Genomic DNA, 22,930 nt, shown 5'->3' with positions numbered 1-22,930 from the left:
GCAGCAGAAACTTACAGTTACCAGCAGACAGAGAGGCAGCCAGCTAGAGGCTGAAGGATGGAAAGTCTCTGTCAGAAGAGATGGAAGAATGCAGAAAATGAGAAAAAGAAAAAAAAAGAAAAGAGAGAGCACAGCAGCTTATAGGCCAGCGGGTAGTAATTCAGACACTAAAGGCAAGGAACCACAAGTAAATAGAGGATTTCTTCGAATCAGTCAGGAGGAGTGTTGAAAATCACCAATGAATCCCGTTAATTGTCATTAATGTGTTCAGCTTAGTTATTACTCCATTAAATTCACCAGACGTGAATAAATCGACAGTTTGTTTTGGTTATATTCTAACCAAGTATTATTTATTCACAGTAGGACGTGTTTATGAATCAGGTTTAGTCTCATTCGGTGGCCAAATCTCCAAACTAAATGAATGTGATTTGGAATTGGATATTTTTCATTTATCGTATGAATTTTATCAGGCCAAAATGGAAATTTTCAATTAGCTGCCTACCCCTGGCGTTCACGCGACCCTTGAGGGTGCCATATAATTCAAAATTCGTTTTCTAATCTCTCCATGTGTCGATGTTGAACATGCAGTGTTTGACTCACCTGTTCCCCCAGCCGGGGATGCCTACAGACTGGATGATGAAGATCACCACTTGGCAGAAAAACACGAAGAAGAAGAAGAAGAAGCTGAAGGAGCTGTCAGTCCTAAAAATGAGAACACACGCAGCGCATTAAAAATATTGCATTTACTTTATTGGAAATATTTTCAAAGGAACGCTGGCAATTAATGCAAATTAAATATGATGCAATACGGTTCAACGGCACCACGAACTCAAAACCCTCCGGAATGATCACACAGTTGAATCCACACCTCTCTAAAACAGTTTCTCACTGAAACTGAACATCATAACCATCACGAAGGGAGGATTTATTGCAGGACTATTCTATTGCACTGCGTTACTTCTACCTAGCGGTGCCTAATAACTTACAGTATAGCACAAAAAATATATTTTGTTGCTATAGCTACTTTACCGTTCAACGGATCTTGTGCACTGACTTATATTTATGTGCAGCGGTTGAATTATGAAATGAAGGTGTTGTTTGAGGCGTCAATTAAGGTGTTAAAAACAGTTTTAACAGACACCTGCAGACCAAAGAGAAAACAGTATTTTCCATGGCCATGGTTAAATAAATAGATAATGCAGATGAGGAAAACTACATTACTACACTAGTAAGTTAGATTTAACACTAACATACATGTATAAGGTACCTATTGGTAAAATGTATAACAACACTTAAAATTATTTTGTCTTCAAGTTACATCTTCTTCTTTGGCTTACTGTGCATCACAGGATAAAACAACTAGCCAGGGAGCTCTAATAAAAAAGTCCTCAAATAACTTTGTATGTGTTGTCCATAATCACAGATGAGTGGTTGGCATGGAAACATAGTGATTGTAATTGCATGAAATAGGTTTAGGAAATAGATTTCTCCTCGCAGTCATTTAACGCTGATTTCCTCTGGAAGGAACGGGCACGAGGAGCCTCACTTGTTGGTGTATCTAGCAGGGGACGGCGGGCACACTCACTTGAAGGCCTTGTAGACGGGCCGGTACCAGCAGAGGAAGGAGCAGGGAGCGAACAGGACGAGCCAGAGAATAGAGAGGCCAAAATCCACACCATAGTTCGTGCCGATGGTGAAGTACGCCAGACAAGCCAGCAGATTGAGGAACAGAGTCACACAGTTGACTGGGGAAAACAGTGGAGAGAGCCACATGTCGATCACACTCATAACACCAGTAATGTCAGCGTCATCTAAATTTATACAGCAAACAGAAACGGCTCCGTAAATACTGAGGCACATACCACTGTTGTAATAACATTATAGTAACTGTTACGGAGCCTTGATGCAATGTTTAGAGGTGCTAACACCAAACTGGAGTTAATCTAAAAACCAGAAGGTGACATGTCATAAATCAGTGAAAATGAATAGACTAAGGACTAAAGGACTAAAGAAATCTGACTGAACAAAAGGAGAAAGACATTTTCTTAAGTGTTCCATGCTCCACATCGTCAGCAGGTACCAGGTTCATCTGCATGCAGAGTTTTTATGTTGCCACAAGGTGGCATTTTTACAGCAGCAGCGTTACTACCGTGCACATCGACATCGGTGGCTACGGCTCCTCTGAACACCCGTACCGATTACTGAAACACAATAAGCTGCATGCTGGTGCCACACTGAGGTTTAGTATTAAAATAGTTCATAGAATCAAAATACATTTGAGTTTTAAAATGTTGTTCAGTGAGGCAAGTGCCATTTTCTGTACACAAAGGTAAAAATGCTAATACATAGAATACATACATAAAAATGTACACAACAATTCTTACTGCATTCCTTCATCACTTTTATGTACTTACACATCCAGAGATAATACATCATCTTGCAGACTCTCTGATACTCTAGGGGGATTTCCTCTGAGAAGTCCTGATAGAAACAGGGTTTGATGGGGAAGCTTCTGGGAAGTGGAGGCCAGTTGTTCTCTTTACCTGTCAGCAAAGAGACAATATCCTCGCTGTTAGAAAGGCAGCGCTTGTCTTCAAAACAAGATATCCCCCACCGCAGGAGAGGGGGGAGCCAGCTCTATTCAAATCATGGTGGACATACAAGTAAAACCCCTGAAGTCTCGTTACAAACTTGTATTTCTCAATGACAGGGGATCTTTTTGGTGACACCTTCATTCATCAAATGTGTGGGAGTCAATATACAGTGGCATCTCTATTCTAGCGGGTTAGATTTTTATTATGGATATTATATTGACATAGGGCCGACATTTACTAAGCAGCTTAGCAGTAATATACATAAGCATGCGGACAAACAGGACTGGCGGATTCACCATGCTGCAGGTTAAATGCAGTTATTTGGAAGTAGCCATTGTGGCAGTTAGATAAGATATCCAAAGTGTTATGTGTAACAAGGTCAAGTACAGTATGGTGGTGTGTGTATAGATTGCCTCGGCTCTGGACAAACCAATATACAACACTGCTCACGTAGCTGGTGTATGGTGTCTGCATTTAGCCTCCTCCATCCAGAAAAGCACATCTGTACATAACATTATATTACAATTATTTCTATTTATTTTACTGTCAAAATAAAGACAAATGTCTAATGTATAATCTGTGGGCGCAATTCAGCATTTTTATGTTGACTGATAATACGTTTGTTTAATTAAGTAACTTATTCAGAACAACAGTGGGGCGAACACACTGTAAATGGAGGCTATAGTTTTTCCAACGACAACATTAACTCCACACAGAGCGAACAACAAAGTTGAAAATCCATGTAAACGTAAAACCAAACTGAAAGGTGATGCAACATCTGTAGTTGCCATTAGGTGCCACCAGCATTGTTTTGCGATTTCAACTTCAATATGAACTTAATTCTCTGCCACAATATCATATAATAAAAAAGTTGTGTTTGGGTGAGTGCGTGTTCCCTTGCACACCTGTTCAAGTGGATATCAGAGCATTTCTTTCCACATCCTGAGTGCAAGGATGTAATTTCTCACGTAGCAAGTTTTATATTTTGCACTTTGATACGTAATTCACACATTGCACGTGTTCCCTGTCTCAGTAAGATGTGCTGCTTCTGATATTACTGAACAGAGGAGAGGTTTTGTCTGTAGTGACCTGTCGGGCCTCTGCTCTGCAGCTCCTGCTCTCTGCGGTCCAGCTCAGCAGCTTTTCTCTCCAGCTCCTCCTGCTGCCTCAGCAGGTTGGCCTGAGCTGCAGCAGCAGTCGCCTGAGTAAGGAGAGTCAGAAACACATCAGTCAACAAACGCATTAGATGTGCAGGAATTTATCTCGGCGACTTTGGTGACCTTAGGGCAGCAACTCGCATTATACACAAGTGTTTATAGAGGCATTTTTAAAAGGCTATCATACTGTATGTTACTCTTAAAATACATATTCAAGGTCATCATATCTGATGTCTGACCAGGGAGAAAATGGAAGGACACAGGTGATCTATAGTGCTATGCGTGAAAAAATTTATGAGATCCCAAGTGGAATAGGGAGGCTCATTGTAATATTGTATAAACTGAGTAGATGTAGTGTAGCCACCAAACATCCTCAGGTAATACTTCTCAGTACTGGGAGGCTGGCTAGCTCTTTAGCCACATCCAGTAATTATAGGAATTACATGCAGAGGACTAAAAGCAAACTGTTGGCTAAAAAAAAAATAAAAAATAAAAATTTTATATATATATATATATATATATATATATATATATCAGATGATGTTGAGCTCTGTAATCTTATTTCTAAGTAATTGCTAAGTAAACAACCTTAATAATGCAGCTGTGCCATGGGCCAAACAGCAATACCATACATTACCTCTCCAGGTCTCTTAAAAAAAAAGGTGGGTTTTGTCTGTTATACCTTTTAGGGGTCATCATTTGACCTTTAATTATTAACTGTTTTACCAACAGGCCCAGAAGCCCGCACCAAGGTTCATATAATCCTTTAAGGTTGATAAAAGATGGTTTAGTTGCGTCTCAGGTATCACATATGAGGTATATTTTTGGATCTTGTGATGGTAGTGCCCACATTAGACTCATTAGTGTGTTGTTGAATGCTGGAACACAAATTCTCTCATATTCATGACACCTTTATTATAATCTTTGGCATAATCATCCTTTGAATTTTTTTGAGGAGAATATTGTGAGAGGAATGAACTCAACACTATCCCTTTGTGCTTTTTTGTTGTTGTTTTTTTCTGAATTTGCTAAGCATTCTTGGGTTCATTGTGTTTTGTTTTTTTTGTACTGGCTTTATTTTGTAGAAAACTGAGGCATATAGCTGTACCAACTGTGTGCATAATAACAGAGCTGCAATAGAATATACAGTATTTGACATCAGATCCAGGGTAGCACTGTCCCTTAATCTACGTCAACGTAGTATTTTTCAACTGCAGCAGATTAATGGAGTGTTTGGCAAAAAAGAGCGAGTATGTAGTCTCCACTAATATGTTTCACCTGTGGGCTGGGCTCTGTAGAAGGCTGTAACACAGCGGGCTGGTAGGGTGAGGTGGAGGCTGGAGCTGTATGAGTCGCTAGGCCACCCTGAAAAAATAATAATGATCAAATAAATGACAATTGTTGTGAGGAGATGTGCAAGGATGAGACAACAAGCCCAAGACAAACAAGAAAATGAAGATGGACAATGGAATGAAAATTAGGGAGGGTGAGAGAAAGCAGGAGGATGGAAAAGAGTAAGTGAAAGAAAAAACAGGAGATTAACAAGGAAGAGAACAAAACTATAACATGCAGACAAAACGGCAAGTAGGGAATGATAATCAAGATCAAACAAGAGGAGAAAAAGTGAGAAAAAAACATAAGACAAAAGGAATACAAAAAAAATAAAGATAATGACACTGGTTTCAGATGTCTTACTGTGGTCTGGGCAGGAAAAGGGTTGTACTGGTCAACTGGTTCTACGCTGGAGTTGGTCATTTGTGTGACAGAAGGATCCTGGAAAACAATAAAACACGTCATCATTATCAGTCACTCAGCTAATCACCATACACACAAACTACAAATATACCTGAGAGACTCAAGACAAAGACCGGACCGAGCTAAACCAGTGAATAACTGAAGAACAAAAAAATACAAAATGAAATTGTACTGCAAAACAGCAAGCAAAGTCATAAACAAGTTACCAATAAACATAATCTTACAATTACGTCAATGAACAATAGATACTGAATTTAAGCAGTTAAAATTCTTTTATACTGACTCTCAAATTGAGTCACAGTGTCTGATTGACATGAGTCAGTACTAATCACCTGCATTGGTCTTGTTGGGTAGGTAGAAATGCCTGAAGTGCAATATGGTTTGTCTGTCCAAGGTCTTTAAACCAAGACCACTTGCTCTGTGCTCAGCCATGTAAGTTAATAAATAAAAATAAAAGAGAATTCCGAAAAATCTTTTCAGAGTGCGAAAAGCCCTTTTTTTGCACCCGACCAGCACCTGGAGCGCAGGTACTTTTAACATTAAGTGGACTTCAAATGTACTTTAACCATGAGACTTGCTATGGTAAATGGACTGCACTTATATAGCCCTTTTTTAGTCTTATCGACCACTCAAAGCGCTTCACAGTACTGCCACGTTCACCCATTCACACACCCACTCATACAGCGCTGATACATCGGGGGCAATTTGGGGTTCAGTATCTTGCCCAAGGACACTTCGACATGCAGACTGGAAGAGCTGGGGAGCGAACCACCGACCTTCCAGTCAGCGGACGACCCGCTCTACCTCCTGACCCACAGCGGCCCCAATATCCGATCTTTGAAAAAACAAACAAAACTAGAATTATTGCCTCGTGGTTTGTGCACCTCCACCAACCACTCAAGTCGCAGTTTACATCCACATCTGTCCAGACTTATATATGTACTAAAAACATTGAAGGAGGTATTACTTGTATTTTATCATAATTAGCATTCTTAAGTTATGGCCAAAAACATGTTTTGTGATGTCACACTGACCTTTGACCTTTAACCACCGAATTCGAATCACTTCATCCTTGAGTCCAACTGAACATTTGAGCCGAATCTGAAGACGTTCCTGATATATCGCCCTCACGAGAATGGGACGGACTACTGGACGTTGAGTCCAAGGGAACGTTTGTTAAGTCTTTATAGAAGAAATTTCAAGGTGATCTTGAGATATTGCGTTCACAAGAATGGGAAGAACGGACAGATGGATGGACAGGACGGACGGACAGACAACCCGAAAAGATAATGCCTCCGGCCGGGGCAGTTGCCAACGCGGAAGCATAAAAATTTACTACTGTTCAACTTATCTTAAGAGGAACTCTATCTTAGGGACTTTCATTTCCTGATACACTGAAGGTAAAAAAAAAAAAAAAAAAAAAATCTGGTACCATGTTCTGAAATTATGAAGTGTACTACAATAATATCCATTGTTGCAATAACCCCCAGAAGTCCTGATGAATCATTACCTTGGAAGAACTAATTTCTTAACAGAGGTCAGGAACGGACCATCGGTAAACATTAATCGACTCTAGTGGGTTCTGTACGATCAAAGACCTCACAATTAGGTCAACTGTTTCTACCTGATAGGTGAAGCCACCAACTGCTGAGTAGGAAAAGGGAAAGTCTGACAAAAGCAGATTTTGCAAAGCTTTGGCCATGTTGAATTCCATGAGTTTTCCAAGACATTCATGACTAAATCAAAGTGCTCCAATGACCTAAGAATGGCACACATTACTGGATTTTTAACACCATTTTCCAGTTGAAAGTGAATTAACTCATTTAGATTTTTGCGAAGGAAACGAGCTGAAAACCACCCTCCAAGGAAATGAATGTGTAGTGAATGTGTTGATTGAAAAAAAATGACTGACAGATTAATTGATAATGAAAACAATCACTTGTTGGGATGTTCCTCTTAAAATGGCATTTGACTGAGAAGGGATCAGTGTTATTTGTAGATCTGGAGTCCAGCCCTGCAAAGCCCAGCAGCCGTGCAAAAAATGCATCTGTCTTATATGATGTGGTTTTGACCCAATAGCCTCTGATGTCCATTGAGTACCAGTACCAGGGAGTATTAGTTGCTTTTTCTTTACTGTCCAGAATACAAATAAACAAATCATGATAATCCAGAAATTTATTTTGATTTCCCTCAATGTTACTTATCTGCTCTTGAAACACCTGTAAACATTCCCAGCAGAAAAAAAGAGGGGTATAACTTCAGTTTCAATCCTTAGCGCTTGGTATTATGGGTAAAAAAAATTTGGTTCAATAAACAGTTAAAAAAATGCAACTGATCACATCCTTTCCGACTGTTTTTCAGACTTCCACTACCACTTCTACTAACTCGAAACATTTTCTAAATTATATATCCTTATGAAAGCAATCATCTTCCCAGGGTGGGTTTTAAATGACAGATGACGTCTTTCAAGATGGAATTCTTTGTTGATCACCACAGCCTATGGAAATATTCAGAACTTATCAAGCAAAATGTGTTTACCATATGTAAAAGACAGGAAAAATATCTTGCAGAGTCACAACTGAAGAACTGCTTGTGCTATTTGAGGACACAGTACAGGCGGCGGTAAATGAAGAACACTATAACCAAAGTGATGACAACCACTAAACCTCTCTGAAATAATAGCTAAGCTGGGACAAGTCAAAACAAGGTGGCACCACGTTTAAAACAGCAGATAAGAAGTGTGGGCTTAAAATTTTTACTAATTTTAACATAAAAGACTGTAAAAATAAATTCGGAATCAAATTAGCATGATGTCCTGACATAAATGTCTCTGTACCAGGAAACAGGATTTTCTGTGATAACCTTTGAATAATTAGGTGTGGCTGTTGTACTCATTTCATAACTACAGTTGAATATTGCTACTAAAAAGACTTAAGCCACTCTTCATATTGCATACCACAGCCCTGCATTGCTACAACCTTTTAGAACCACGCAATCATGAGAGCACACTGTAGATGACTGGGGAAAAAAAAAAAAAACAAACAAAAAAAAAAAAACCACCAGGTTTAACTTCAAGGTAACAAAGGGTGCACAGATTCAGTCACTTTTATGTGTTGGTAGTATCCTGAAATTATTTCAAAAGTTAAACAAAATATTAACTATTTTAATGTAGCCACAGTGTTTAACCGGTTCTTATTCAAGTGATCTGCACTTCGGCATTGAAAAAATATTCAGGGTTGCTACTGGGTTATTTATTCAGCCACTTCCACACCCAGCAAACAAACAGTGGTCTCCTCTGACGTCACCGCCATTGTGCACCTGATATAACAAAGTGTGACTCTGCACTACCGTAAAAGTGATTGCGACACGTAATGTCACTGAAATCATAAAAGCTTTCACAGATTCTTAATTTTGATCTGTAGTGTGATATGGGTAATTTACCATCAAATATGTTATACTGTGTGTGAAAACTGGTTGCCTTTGAGTCATGAAGTACTAATTGTACGTTCCAAACTGTTAGAGTTTCTGCATCAAGCTGCATTCCTCTACATTTTATACTTAACAAATGATGCAAACGTGATTTTAAAAGACCCAATAACAGCAGGTCTGTTTAAAATGGTGCCATAACTTAGATTAGATGTTAAACTGAGTGTCTAAATTGCTAATACTTCAGCTAATACATACTACATAATAGGAAAAAAAAAAAATAATAATTAAATATAGATTCATAATTATAGCAGAAAAGTGGGCTCGTGTGTTTATGGCTCTACTGCTACAAATAAAAAATTGGTCATAACCTTTAGAAAAGGTACACATGTAGGACTCTAAACAGACTGCAAAGGTTTTCTTGTATTAGAAAATAAAAAGATTGTACTAATAATAATGAATAATTATTTTGGAGTTGATATTTAAATTTTTTTCACAAAATTGGTGGACATGGAGTTTGAAAGAACCCTGTATTTACCAGACAGGGAAGGTCTAGCAAAAAAAAAAAAAAAATGCACTCAAGTTGCATCGTGGGAAATGCAGGATCCACCATTTTTGGAGCTTAACTCATATTAGGGCATAAAGTCAGGATAACATGCCCTTTGCTGCCTCTGTGTTGACCATTCTTCTTTGACGTGTTTCTTATAAGTGCCCAAACTTTATAGAAGTGCAACATTAAATCTGTGGAGGGCCCCTTTAAAGACAAATGTTAACAGGATGTAAGCAATAATAAAATTGCATGCAACTTGTTTCAAATTTGGAGAGTCTAGAAAGAAGAGCTGCAACATTTATTTGATTAATTGATTAGTCGATCGACAGAAGTTAATTAATCAACTATTCTGATCGATTAATCATTTGAGTCATTTTTCACGCAAAAATGCCAAGAATTTGCAGATTGTAGCTACTCAAATGTGAGAATTTGAGAATTCTCAAATTCACAGCACAGGACCAATGGAGGTACACTAGTAAGCCTGAAATGTAGTATCTTTGGGTAATGGAGGCAGTACATTTACTCAAGTACTGTACTTGGGTACTATTTTTAGGTACTTGTACTTTACCTGATTATTTCCATTTTATGCTACTTTATACTTCTACTACACTTCATTTCAGAGGGAAGTATTGTACTTCCACTACTCCACTACACTTATCTGACAACTGTAGTTACTATTTATCTACGTTAAGGTTTTACAACACATTCTTAAATATTCAATCAGTGGTTTCCAACCACTCTGAAATGTGACAAGTTACAAAAAAAGCAGTGTCTAGTTGGGGCCCATTGTCACAGATGTCTACAAGCAGTAAGCAGCTGCACTAAAGAGGGATGTGGCTTCTAAAATTCTCACATGGTTTAATTTCAATAACTGTTCAAATGATCCAATATTTAACTAAAAAAATCAAAGATTAGAGAAAAGTCCCAAAACTGAAAACAGATTTGTTTATCAGAATGTCCTTTTCCATCGTTCCTCTCCCATTAAGTAAAGGATCTGAGTACTTATTCCACCACTGAATATAGGTGACATTACAGATTACAAGACTCCAAAATTTTTCAAATCACATTCAACATATTATAAAATCCACAAAATGATACAAAGCCCTTTTGAAATGAATGATAATAGTTGTAACGTGGCTTAAAAAAAGGTTTGACACACATTCCTAACTGGCTACAGTTTAACTTCCTGCAACTAAACGCAAAGAATACCCCGCCCTCTTTTCTAACACAGCTCGCTGATTGGATGAAGCCCTGCCAATCAGCCGTTTTTGCCAAATGGCTTTCCAGAGAGCAGAAGTAGATCCCGCCCCCATATCCTCCCAACAAGTTTCCTTTTAACGAATGATATGTCAGCAGCCAGGCTCGACTGTGCCTTACCAGCTATTACACAAAATCTAACACTAAACACACTTACATTGAAAGGGTTGTCGCTGGCAGGCTCTGCGAACGGGTTACTATCAAATTCCGACATTTTGAAAAAGTTGCGGGGCTGTTTTATCCTCTCTGAGCGGGGAATAAACAACAATCTCTTCTCTGTCGCTCGAGTTGCCTCTCCTATCCACTTCCTCGAATGAAGTTGACGGCGCAGGCGCACTCAGGCAGCCGGACACTGACGTGTACGTCAGTTTACACACCTAACCTTTTACGAAGCAAAAGCGCGCCACCTGTGAATTTCACCGCGTCAGTGTAATGTGAAGCTTCGACTCCCGTCCCCTGAGCGTGAAATGCTCTGGGATCAGCCACAAGGATGAGTAAGTCATCATACCGAAGGTTAAACGATATCCCCCTGCCCGAAGGCATAGCTCTTCCGAAGTATAGCTCCGTTACGTAGTTGCTAAGCAATAATAAGTCGGTTACCTAGGTTACAAGGGTGCCGGTTAAAGAATTTCACTTAAACCCTCGAATTCTTCAGTGTTTGAACCAAGTCGATACATGGCACCCGCACAAAGCGCATGTTGTATGTTTGTGTATGTTGGAAAATAATGATGTGAGCGGAGGGAGCTTTATAAAGTCTGAGAGGACTTGAGACTTACTTTTATCAGGAATCTTTGTCAGAAATCTGTGGTATACTGGGTGCACGGAGTTTGAGAGATGAGGCAGGGAAGGTCGGGGGAAAGATGAAGTAATAAGAACTCGTTCAAAATCCGACTGACATTTATAACTATGCTAACTAACTAAAAATACAGCTTTGGAACAAAGCCTTTCCTAACCGTACGCTAATTATTTTGAGAAAAAAAACAGAACACAGTACTACTGTTTTTTTTTTTTTTTTTTTTTTTAGTGCCCTTTAACAAATGTAATTTTACATAAGCCCGAGACGTTCGCAGGCTAAATGTCGGCGGGTCGAAAGAAGAGATGAGTCCATTAGCGGGTCGAGAGGTCACAGGCAGTTCAGTGTCTGTAGGACAGAAATAACTGAACGCTTTAGAAGTTTTTTAATCAGCGGAGATTATAACTGCAAAGTTGAAAAACAAGAGAAGAGTGTTGGTGAGTTTTATGGACATTGACGAAACCAAGTTAGGAGAACGTAAGTACTTTTCAAGGGGAGCTGTAGGGTTTTTTTCTGTGCTTTTTCCAGAAAGACTCATGAATAAAAAATGCTAAATAAGAGATTGCATTGAGTTACGGAAGCTAATGGAACGGAGGCTTGCCCGGACGTGACATCACGACTTAGGCTCTCTATTTAGTTGCATTATGGGAAGTGTAGGATTCAGCATTTTTTAAGCTTTTTAACACATAAAAGTCAGGATGTCTTGGCCCCTGCTGCATTCATTGTAATCACGTTTTTTTTTTGTTTTTTTTTAAAATCTCTCTCTCACTAGTCTCAATTTAACAAGAGTACTTTTGGCCAATATTTATGGAAAGCTTACCCGTGGTATTCTGGATAAAGTTTATAGAGACTATTGTCTGAATCATAGCATTTTTTTTCACCTAATATCACTGATTAGAATCCTGTGATATTCCTGCAGAGTTATATGGTTTTGCTTCGTTCTCTTTATTGAACACGGAACAAACAATACAGAAAACAAGACAACAATATGGACCAACACAGGCAGCAGACTATGATATAAATTCAATGACATGCTATAAATTATGTCAAAAGCCAAATATATGTAACGGGGATTTAAAAACATAAATAAATACAAAAATCAAATTTAAAAAGAGAAATAAAATAATTAAGTAAAATATTTTATTTGGAACCAATGATTGGGACGATTTCCTACTACAATCTATGTAGTTCATCAATTTCCTTTAAAAAAAAAAAATAAATTAGTGTTGTGTTTTTGTGAATTTACAATATTGGGCGTGATATTAGGAAAAACAAAACACAAAATTTTAAGAAGTCGTTCGTCGAGCCGTGACATCACTGACGCTCTGACGTCGCAGTCATGGAGGAAGTGAGAGGTGAGTGAGGTTTTCTCCTTCGCAACCGTTGCAAATCACCCGTTTTCGTCGATATACGTCTAGTTAGCTAATGTCGCGAAGGTTTATCTACATTTAATGACACCCCGGGAAGGTTTCGAATGCGATGTATCTGCACAAAGAGCTCGTCGTCGGCGAGCCTGCACATCGTTACCTCAGCCGGCGTTTTTTGTCCGTTTAATGGGAAGCAGATACAGTTTAAAGCAGCGCTGTCGTTTAAATAGCGTTGTCGCTTGGCCTTTTGACCACGCACAGAAATATCTACACCTATAAGCGCTTCTACACGCACAGCTTGTTAAAGCAAATGTGAACCTGCTTACTGTATGCGTTTCTGTCAATGGACGTTGCATCGTCAGCCGGCCGGTGTTCAGCCATGTAATGCATCCCCGGCGGATTCTGAGACCCCGTTTTACTGTCTTATAATGAGGGCATGTATTCAGGCAGGCTATGGTCGATTATTTCTCCCTGTCAAAATAAGCCATTCCGCCACTGGGGACGTTAACATGTTTTGGGAGTTGTGCTTTCTGTTTTTTTTTTTTTTTTTTGTGTGTGTGCCTGTCATTAGTATGTGGTAACAGTTTGATCATTTAATAGGTGGACAAAGAGTGATCGACACACATTCTCAGACAAAGATACAAAATTATGTACACCTGTAGGAAGGGTCACAAAGGAGTGTTGCGTTTTTTACGGTTGTAAACGAGACCCCTGGAATATACCGGATTAGGGCTAATGATTATTTTCGGTATCAAGTAATCTGCATATTATTCACTCGATTAATCGATTTGTCTATAAAATAAGTGAGGAAAATAGTGAAAATAAATGACAAATGCCCATTATAATTTCCTGCCGTCCAAGCTGACATCCTCAGATATCTTATGTCCAACCAGATGTCAAAAACCCAAAGATGTTCAGTCAAAAATCACATCTGACGAAAAACAGCAACACAGACCTACACATTTGAGAAGCTGCGACCAGCAAATCTTTGGCATTTTTGCTTAGAAAATTACAAGAATGATTATTTGATCGTTAAAATAGTTCCCGATTAACTGTCTTCCCAATCGATTAATCAGCTAACCATGGCGGCACTAGAAATTCACACTCTAAAATTTTTTTCCCTTCCCAGTGTTTCCCCTGACCTGTGCTGTGCAAAATTATGCGTGGGGGAAGAGTGGGTTGGACAGCGAGGTGGCCAAACTGGTGATTGGTGGGGACCCACTAGCTGTCGTTGAGGATGGCAAGCCCTATGCAGAGGTAAACTACTGGTTCGTATCACTAGACTGGTCCTCGGGCAAGACACTTAATCCCTCGCCCTCAGAAATTAGGATGTGCTGTAACTTTAAATTATATCAGAGCTGTACATTTTTAATGGGTGTACTGTTTTAAAATAATAGTTTTCGTCAAAGTTGGACCACTAATATCTGAGTAAGCACAAGTTAAACAGTTGCAAGCAGCAGTACCAGGTCAATTCATGTAATTTTTTAAACTTGGAACAGGGTTGGAAAATTGGTTTTCCTTCCTGTTTTCTGAGATATCGCCTAAAACTTCCTGTTGGCATTATAGGATCCTTAAGATTTTGAAATTTTGCTCTGGTTCCCACTTGACCTCAGTACAAAGATGCATCATTTCTTCCAAATTTGACGAATCAGATGGGCAGCGTGACACTGGTACAATTTTCAGGGTTTTAAATGTGTTATTGTTCCTCAGTATCTTGGCAGAGACGCTCATGCCTCTCTTATCCTCATGCCTTTCACAAGTCCGTCTTTATTTAGCTACAGCAGCTCTGGGGGGTTTATCATAGAGGTTGTTATTCGGGTTATGGCAGTGGTGACATTTTCACGTAACACAAGCCATATTAATGTCACACTCTGTGGTTGGTCATATCAGCTTTCATAGTTATCTACAGAGGGTGGTATGGATGCCCCCGGTACATTATGTTTCACATTCATTTTCCCACTTACATGATTTCCATTAAGATCAGGTTTTTGACCCAGTCATATTCCAGTCACAAACTCACTTCCGTAACCTAAAGTGTACTTCTGCCTCCACCCACTAACACCACCGCAAGGAATTTGAAAATTAATGATTGGACGTAACCTGACCACCTGAAAGCAATGTTGTCTGTTCCAGTTGTGGATGGGTGCCCATCCAAAAGGTGATGCCCAGATTAAAGACAACAGGATCGCACAGACCACGCTGGGCCAGTGGATCGCCCACTTCCCGGCCTGCCTGGGCTCCAAGGTTAAAGACACATTCCAGGGTCAGCTGCCCTTCCTCTTCAAAGTCCTCTCTGTCAATACAGCTTTGTCCATACAGGCCCATCCCAACAGGGTGAGTTCACAGACACACACACACACCTACACCTACACAGAGTTCAAATTCTGCGATTGGGAAATTGCTGAGCAGATTTTTTTTTTTTTTTTTTTTTTTTTAAATACATACAACCTAATGCAATTTTCTATGTTTGAATAGAGCTGAAAAAGAAGAGCTGTAAAACAAAAATCACCTACACTTGCACACTATCATCAGAATCCCATGAATACAGATTCAGACAAGTACCATTAGTATTCAAGTGTACTGTGTTATTGTTTACCACACACAAACTGTAGTGACCTCCTACCAACTGTAGACATTCATGCTAAGGAAATGTAATTTTCTCTAAAGTTGTGGCTGATTGTTACCCAAACCATAAAGGGGAAGTGTGCCGATTTTACACATCAGTCTATTTATCGGTCTTGGGGAGTACTACTGCATATGTGAAAAAAGTTAAATAAAGCTTTTGCTCCAGAGGGAGCTATGACCCAAGGGGTACATTAGTCATTCCTAGCTTAACACACACTGATCTCCGACTGAACTGTTGGTGGTTAAGGTACGTTGTGTGTAATGAAGGCATCAGGTTTTCATAAGAACGTATGTATGCTGCATTAAATCTGATACTTTTTAAGGAAAACCCTCCATCCTGAGTCCAACGACTTCATAGAAATACAAGGTTATATTGTTGGACTACTCTTTAAAGACATGTTGCCTTTATTAAGAGAAGAGGGTTATATGTTAAACGTGTAGCATTTGGGTCATTCATCAGTATAGTTGCTGATAATGAGAAGTTAATCCCCATTTAAAAAAAAAAAAAAAAAGTCCACAATCTGCATGCTAATATTTTGAGTATACTGTATGCCACAGTATTCAGTACAATTGGTTTGGAAAGTGTAACCATTAGCCTTTATGTCGTTATGGTTTTCTCAGGAGTTAGCCGCTCGTCTCCATGCTCAGTTTCCCGAGCACTATCCAGACAACAACCACAAGCCAGAGATGGCCATCGCTCTCACCCGCTTCCAGGGCCTCTGTGGCTTCAGACCAGTGGAGGAGATCCTCGGATACCTTAAATGTGAGTCCCACAGGGACACTAGAGGATTTATTTTGGGCAGCAACTGGAGGAGCAAGGGCAAAAAAGATGATGTTGTGTTTTGATGTCAAATCCATAAATATACAGTATGTTATATTGAGGTAAAGTACACTTGGTAAATATTTCAGAAAAGATAAATTCATACCGTGTGCACTTGTGTTCATCCATCAGGTGTCCCAGAGTTCCATGCTCTGGTGGGGTACGAGGCGGCGGATGACTTGCGAAGCAGCATTGGAGATGCAGTTCATACGAGTCAGGCAATGAAGAAGTGCTTCACCAGGATGATGAACTGTGAGAAGAAGGTGTTCGTAGACCAGCTTAACATGCTGGTGAAGAGAGTCACTGAAGAGGGTGAGGACACTGAGGAAATTAGCTGATTAGCAGAAAAATTCTTAGCTTAGTCAGAAAGCACTCACAATCAGCACTTACGCTTCAAATGACTGCTTGATGTGTTATCTATAAATATACTTAAGCGTAAAGTTTTCATCCACTGTTTTCACGGACTGGGTGTAGAACTGTAGCATTTTTAGCTTTGGCTTTGCTTTGTTTCAGGCTCTGCTTTAGTCTTACTGCAGGTTGCACATGCACCTCCTGTCTTTGCTCAAAGATAATGTCATTTTGAGTGGATGGCATAAATGAGAGAAGAAATTCACATGTAAAAAAGTCTAAAGATAGTATTTTTTGTTAAACTGAATTATTTTTTTGAATCGCTTTAGAATATCTTTTGGGAATTTGTAATAAGGAATTCAGGATTTGCTGTGAGTGTATTTTTAGTACTGACATTTCACCCTGAGAGGATTGCTCAGTATTTGGCAATAATTAAATGGTATCTGGTACCAGAAAGTGAGCTATTCACCAGCTGAAAAAGGGAAAACATCCACAAAGTTGTGGTGCTGAAGCACAAGTAACATAAATATATGAAAAAAAAACTATGAGAGAGAAAGGTGTCTATTTTTAGAAAGTTAAATGATTACCCCTGTGTAAGGTTTTTTTCAAAACGGGTAGTTTACTGCCAGCATCCTCACGTCAAGCCATGTCAGTTTCATTTATATAGCCCAAAATCCCAAATTGGCCTTAAAGGACTTTACAATTAGTACAGTATACGACCCAACTCTCCTTCAAATAAGAAAAACTCAAAAAAGCTCAGAGGCTTATGGAAAAATGTGTAAGACATAAAATTTAAAAAAAGGTGAGTGTAGACATGGAACCACTTTCCAATTATACTGATGGCACGGAATTTTGTTTGTATGAGACAGTCTTGAGAATAGGTGCAGTCCACTGAATGTGTTGCTTTCAGCCCATTCACAGTGTGCATGGTTCTGGGGAAGGGAAAAGTGCTGTGCATCCCTGTCTGGTGGTGTCATTTTTTTATACAACCCGGAGGCATCATAGTCAGACATTTATTAATCCTAGAAAGAGCAAAGCTCAGTTATTCTGTGCTTTTTAACATGTTTTACCGGCACAGTCACACTTGTGGATGTTCGGCCTGTGCAGGTGCAGCAGGGAAGGACACGTCAAGCAGCAACGGTGACCTGTTGCTCCGTCTCCACTCCCAGTATCCTGGAGACATCGGCTGCTTCTCCATCTACTTCCTCAATCACATCGTCCTGGATCCGGGCCAGGCCATGTTCCTGGGAGCCAGTGAGCCTCACGCTTATCTTTATGGAGGTCAGCAGGTGCTTTTTGTTTACGTTCACAAGATTTGGCGCACTAGATCTTATCCAGACTGCATAAGAATGAGCACTACAGTAGAATGTGCCCGAATCGTTACACTGTTGACACTCCAGCGTCCCTACAGTGCTCCTGTATGACAGAGAAGGAGCAGGAGAGATGTTAAAGGATAAGTCAGGCATTATTCAATTTTTATGTATTTATTTTTGTCAACTAATCCCACGAAAAGCCAAAAAACAACGTGTTAGTGCGTCTGTGTCTGTCAACACTCTTTGACTTCCCTACTCTGTCTCTGGCGCTCAGTCACAAACCCAGTGGTTCATACTGAAGATGTAAATCTTTAAAAGAAGGTCACACGTGTAGTTTCATTTTTAAAATAGGCTCAGTAATTTCCTAAGACAGCTGCGCACTGTAGTTTTAAACAAAGGTTACCCATACAGGCTTAAATAGTGCATTTGTTGGGGACTGCTTTAAGTTGCAGATTAATACATATTGGTGCGCTAGTGAGTATTTACCGCAGCAGGGCGGTGTGTGTGGGATTGAATCAAACTACAAACTACAGTGTGTAATAAAGGAACATGTCACCTGTGTAACAATGTGACTGCATTAACGTTATTAAGGGTTCTTGAACGACAATGGAACTCTTATGGTACAAAAGAACAAGATAAATTAGGCTGTGGATACAGAGAGAGAAAACTTGTCAGTAGGATCAATTCATTGTTGGTGTTGGTCTTTTCAGGATTTTCTGACATAAGAAAAATACAGAATATCATCAGTGTTGTCCTTTAACAACCCGTGTAGAAGTAAAATACTTTATTTTTCATTTTCTGTGTTTATTACTAGACAATGAAATGTGATTTTAAATCTAAATTTTTCAAAAAACAAAAACAGGAAAAACAATTCTTTAGATTAACTGACACAGCAACGATTGTGTTTTGTTGTCAGTCCCTTAGAAACACATGCTAAGTGCTTTTCTCTGAAGTCAGCGTTCTCTATAACAAAGAAATACAGGATATATCTTCACTAACAGTTTGCTCAGCAGACCAAAATGCAGTGCAGCTATAAAGTAAGGCGTGTTGTGGAATTTTGAAAAATGTAAAACTTGATTTCCTTCTCTGTCTATTCATCCATCCATCTAGACTGTATCGAGTGTATGGCCTGCTCAGACAACACGGTGAGGGCCGGCCTCACGCCGAAATACATCGACGTCAACACTCTGTGTGAAATGCTGAACTATAGCCCTGCGCCCGCCAGCTCCAAAATCTTCCCATGTGTCCAGGATGCTTCAGACCCCTGTGTGTCCCTGTACGACCCCCCAGTGCCAGACTTCACTGTCATGAGGATACAGGTAGGAAACCTAACTTAACTAGGTTATTGCACTTTGGTAGGTTCATTACAGAGTGAATAGTGGGTGGTGATACAAAAAGTGATACGTATATTTAGGAATGACCGGCACAGTTTCTTCATGATGAGGATTTTCATTTTCAAATTTGATTCATGAATTTGAAGAATCACAAATTGACATTCAAATTGCCTTCATGAGGTTCCTGACCAGGCATCAGTTGTGATAAAATATTTAGGTTGATATCAGTATTTGTGATACTTTGAACTATGCACTCTCAGATGATGTACTGCATATTGAGAGTGTGCAACCCATGGTCTAAAACTGAATGAATCGTAAACATAATTCAACAGACCTTTTTCACTGCAGACATTTTGACTGGTCAGAGCAGGAAAAGCACAGGTGATACTAATGACAATCAACGATGGTTCTGCTCTATTCAAGTGTCCCAGTGAGCCATGACAGTGTTACAGCGAGCCAGCATGTATAGTACCAGGACCCTGAAGCCGAAGCAGCTCAATGGAATTCAGCCATCATTCTTTTTTTTTAATTTACAACTTTTTATACCTTATTATTTTTTTTTTCTATTTCCAACTGTTTCCTACTGTTCCCTTTCTAAATATCTTCTGAAAGACCCTTTTCAAAACACACATTCTGACTTGTAATTGCAGGGACAGCCCCCAGTAAGCAATCCCACAAGGCCAGCTTACATAATACCTGGGCCTTGGATTGTTAAACTTGAATTGAATGCAGCAAACATTAGTGTATTTGTTACATCTGTTGTTTTCCTGCTGTGATGTCATAATGTCGGCCGTGAAAACAGCCTGTATTGGACGGCTTCAAAAGTTCTGGAGACCCGACCACAACTGGACAACCTAGGTGGATTCAAAACAGACTTGGCAGAGAATTTCACACATGAAAAATATCCAACATTAACGTTTATGTAACCTATTAAAAGCATTCTGACATTCGTGCTCATGAGAACATCTTTAAAATACCTCTTTCTGTCAAAGAATTTAGGCATTTTCACACAAGGAAACGAGTCTTTAATTATTAGTAATGTCTTATTAAGATTCACATACAAACATGCTCACCTTGGTCTGTCCCATCCTTCCCCCAGGTCCCAGCCTCGGTGAAGCAGTACACCTTGGCTCCAGTCGACAGTGCCAGCATCCTCCTGGTCATCGAAGGCGATGCCACGGCAACCTCCGCCGCTGCTCTCTCTGATGTCACACTGAGGCGGGGCACCGTCCTGTTTATCTCGGCCAATGAGAGCGTCTCCCTGCACGTCACCTGCCCGTCAGGGATGAACATGTTTCGAGCCTGCTGCCTCCTGTAGTCGTGAGTCTGTGGTTGTGTGAATAAACCTCATACTACCTGTTTGTTTCTTCTCTGGTTTGACTCAGCTTTGTCTAGACTGCGTTATGGATTGAGCCCGATGACTGATGTGCACTTTTTAGTAGGTTGTATGTTAAGGGAGCTTTCAGACAGAGTATTGATGTCCGTGTGCGCCCGCGGCTCCACCCCTTACCCAAACTCAGCATGCTGACTGCTGTGTCCCCCCTTTATACCAGCGGCAATGTTCTTCAGCTTTAAAATCCAGCAGTAATCCATTGCGGCTGGATTTTAACAGTTTGTGTGTGTGTATACACACACACACGCACCCCCCCACATGACCCCACATGACCACTCATCAGGTTTCTGATGAAGAACCTGATTGGTTATGATGAAGTTCAAATGATCAAAAAACCTTTTGGTGAGGTTGTCTGTTGTTTTTTTTGTTTTTGTTTTTTTTAGTTTTTTTATTGGGAGCCCTTCAGTGTTCCAAATATTTTTACTTTTTGTTCTATGTACACCTACAGCTGTACATTCTTATTTTTCAGTCTGGGATAAAGATAACACTCACTTACAGTGACTTCTGTTTTATGGGCCAGAAGTTGACTTTCCCCCATCGTCACTGGTGCAGCTACCTGTTTTATCATTTTAATTCTAGCTTGAACAAGTAAATATCCACCTACGGGGGGAAAAAATGCATTGTTAGTATATCAAAAGCTGAGAGTATATAGTGTAATACTGAGATGCCTGTGCATGTTTTATTCAGAGCAGTAATACTGGAGAGCGGCTTCAGTCTTGACTGTGATAATGGTACTGGCCACACCGGTCAAAATGAAGTTGACCCTGCTGAGTATTACTGCTTTTAACTGTTACCAGCGCATGTTTATGGTCTGGAAACCTCTCGTCAAAGTAGTGAACAATCATAAAGCTTAAAAAACAAAAAGGGAACAAGCAAGAAGGGCGGCTAACTAGATCCGTCTCATGAAGCATAACTACATGGGAATCAGGAATTCATATTGTTTAAAACGTCTGTTCTATATGACTGAAAATGCACTAGTCCAGCTCGTTGCATACTTGTACGATTTAACCCAAGCCCGTTAACACATCCACGTCTTGTACATTTGTACGACTAAATGCTGCATTCAGTTTTTATAGTATTATAGGAACAAACATGTCCGTATTTCTGAGTATTTGAAGCCAGGGTTTTCAGAATTTGTATGTTTTGTTGTTTGTACTGATCCATCAACATGAGACATTACATACCAAGAGAAAATATCCCTGAACTAACTGTATTATAAGGTCTTACATGTATATTATGAAATCATGGAGTGAGTGGTTTATCTTCACAGTATAATCTTCACACTTTCCAACATGTTGATTTCGGTATTGTAACTAGATTATTTCAGTATGGTGCAAACTTCTACCTAATATATTCCAGTTCAAACCAGGGTCAATCTGAAGTCATGGATTTTCTTGTTGTAATAATAGTTTTTATAGGCTATCCTGAATCAAATATTTGAGAATGAATGCTCTATCACCCTGCCAACCTGCCAGTGACTAAATATTTCTCTTTTGACCACAGTGTATTGAGCCAATGCTGCTGAAGCTTTTACCTACTTCATGACAACGTTAGTGATGTGGGTTGATGTCTAGCTTGTCCCTAATATAGATGCACTAAGCTTTTAGTTATTTTTTTGTTGCTAAACACTGTTGAAAAATGGAAGAATATGAAGAGATTTGAAGGGTGTTAATAGTTAAAATCACTGCATCTTTTTGATTAAAGAATCATTACCTCAAATACATCCGTCAATATCTAAAATTGTAGAGTCTCCAGTTATTTTTGTCAGCAAACCAACTATTTGCCATCTTTTCCAAATGTTTAACTTTAGTGACTTAGTCTTGTAGAGGTCACCATTTCAAAAACTATCTGATTTTGAATTTTAACTTTTAATTTAACCTTTTGTTACTGATGTTATTTTAAGTCACCTTCTAGTTTTAGTACTGTATGTCCAGCGCTTTGCACAGAGGTTATTTTTTTGATTTTTATGTTTTTTTCCGTCCACTTTTAACTCGTGTCCTTCAAATGCACACAAAACTGAAGGCCACACTGTTTTAGCTTAATTATTTTATTTAACTATTGTGAGAAGATTTCTTGGGATATTCCTCTAGTGAGGGCATGGTTTAGCATTTTTGAATCTGGTGATGCTGTAGCATGGAACTGCAGAAAACATGTATGTAAAAGTTGTTTAATAAAGCCTTGATCTGTTGAACTCCTTA

The 22,930-nt window shown here is 39.4% G+C and overlaps 2 protein-coding genes across 3 annotated transcripts in view; one reads left to right on the top strand and one right to left on the bottom strand.

Moving 5' to 3' along the window:
* Positions 1 to 11,127, bottom strand: part of scamp2 (secretory carrier membrane protein 2) — a 17,417-nt gene extending 6,290 nt beyond the window's left edge. Inside the window, exons 1-7 of the mRNA XM_040134261.1 lie at positions 10,897 to 11,127; positions 5,447 to 5,524; positions 5,030 to 5,116; positions 3,684 to 3,795; positions 2,415 to 2,543; positions 1,586 to 1,745; positions 601 to 702 (exon numbers count right to left, since the gene is read on the bottom strand). Coding sequence (XP_039990195.1) covers positions 601 to 702; positions 1,586 to 1,745; positions 2,415 to 2,543; positions 3,684 to 3,795; positions 5,030 to 5,116; positions 5,447 to 5,524; positions 10,897 to 10,953 — 725 coding nt within the window. The 5' untranslated portion in view covers positions 10,954 to 11,127. The remainder of the gene's footprint in view (positions 1 to 600; positions 703 to 1,585; positions 1,746 to 2,414; positions 2,544 to 3,683; positions 3,796 to 5,029; positions 5,117 to 5,446; positions 5,525 to 10,896) is intronic.
* Positions 11,102 to 22,930, top strand: mpi (mannose phosphate isomerase). 2 transcript variants are annotated; one of them, XM_040134260.1, is made up of 8 exons: positions 11,102 to 11,233; positions 14,029 to 14,156; positions 15,033 to 15,233; positions 16,146 to 16,287; positions 16,477 to 16,656; positions 17,800 to 17,973; positions 19,116 to 19,324; positions 20,439 to 22,930. In XM_040134260.1, exons 1-8 carry the CDS (start codon positions 11,230 to 11,232, stop codon positions 20,655 to 20,657), a joined length of 1,257 nt encoding a protein of 418 aa, XP_039990194.1. In that variant the 5' UTR covers positions 11,102 to 11,229; the 3' UTR covers positions 20,658 to 22,930. The 2 variants fall into 2 exon arrangements, with proteins under 2 accessions (XP_039990194.1, XP_039990193.1); XM_040134259.1 differs by lacking the exon at positions 11,102 to 11,233 and adding an exon at positions 12,832 to 12,887.

This window comes from Xiphias gladius, chromosome 8 (assembly GCF_016859285.1).
Source record: "Xiphias gladius isolate SHS-SW01 ecotype Sanya breed wild chromosome 8, ASM1685928v1, whole genome shotgun sequence".
Lineage (NCBI taxonomy): Eukaryota > Metazoa > Chordata > Actinopteri > Istiophoriformes > Xiphiidae > Xiphias > Xiphias gladius.
The sequence above is the reverse complement of the archived record's forward strand: the minus strand, read 5'-3'. Positions and strand labels throughout refer to the sequence as shown.

Bases quoted from the DNA above. Each gene is read 5' to 3' on its own strand.
- mpi (XM_040134259.1), top strand. The intron at 16,657-17,799 runs GTGAGGACACTG...CGGCCTGTGCAG, and splicing joins GAAGAGAGTCACTGAAGAGG to GTGCAGCAGGGAAGGACACG. The intron at 19,325-20,438 runs GTAGGAAACCTA...TCCTTCCCCCAG, and splicing joins TCACTGTCATGAGGATACAG to GTCCCAGCCTCGGTGAAGCA.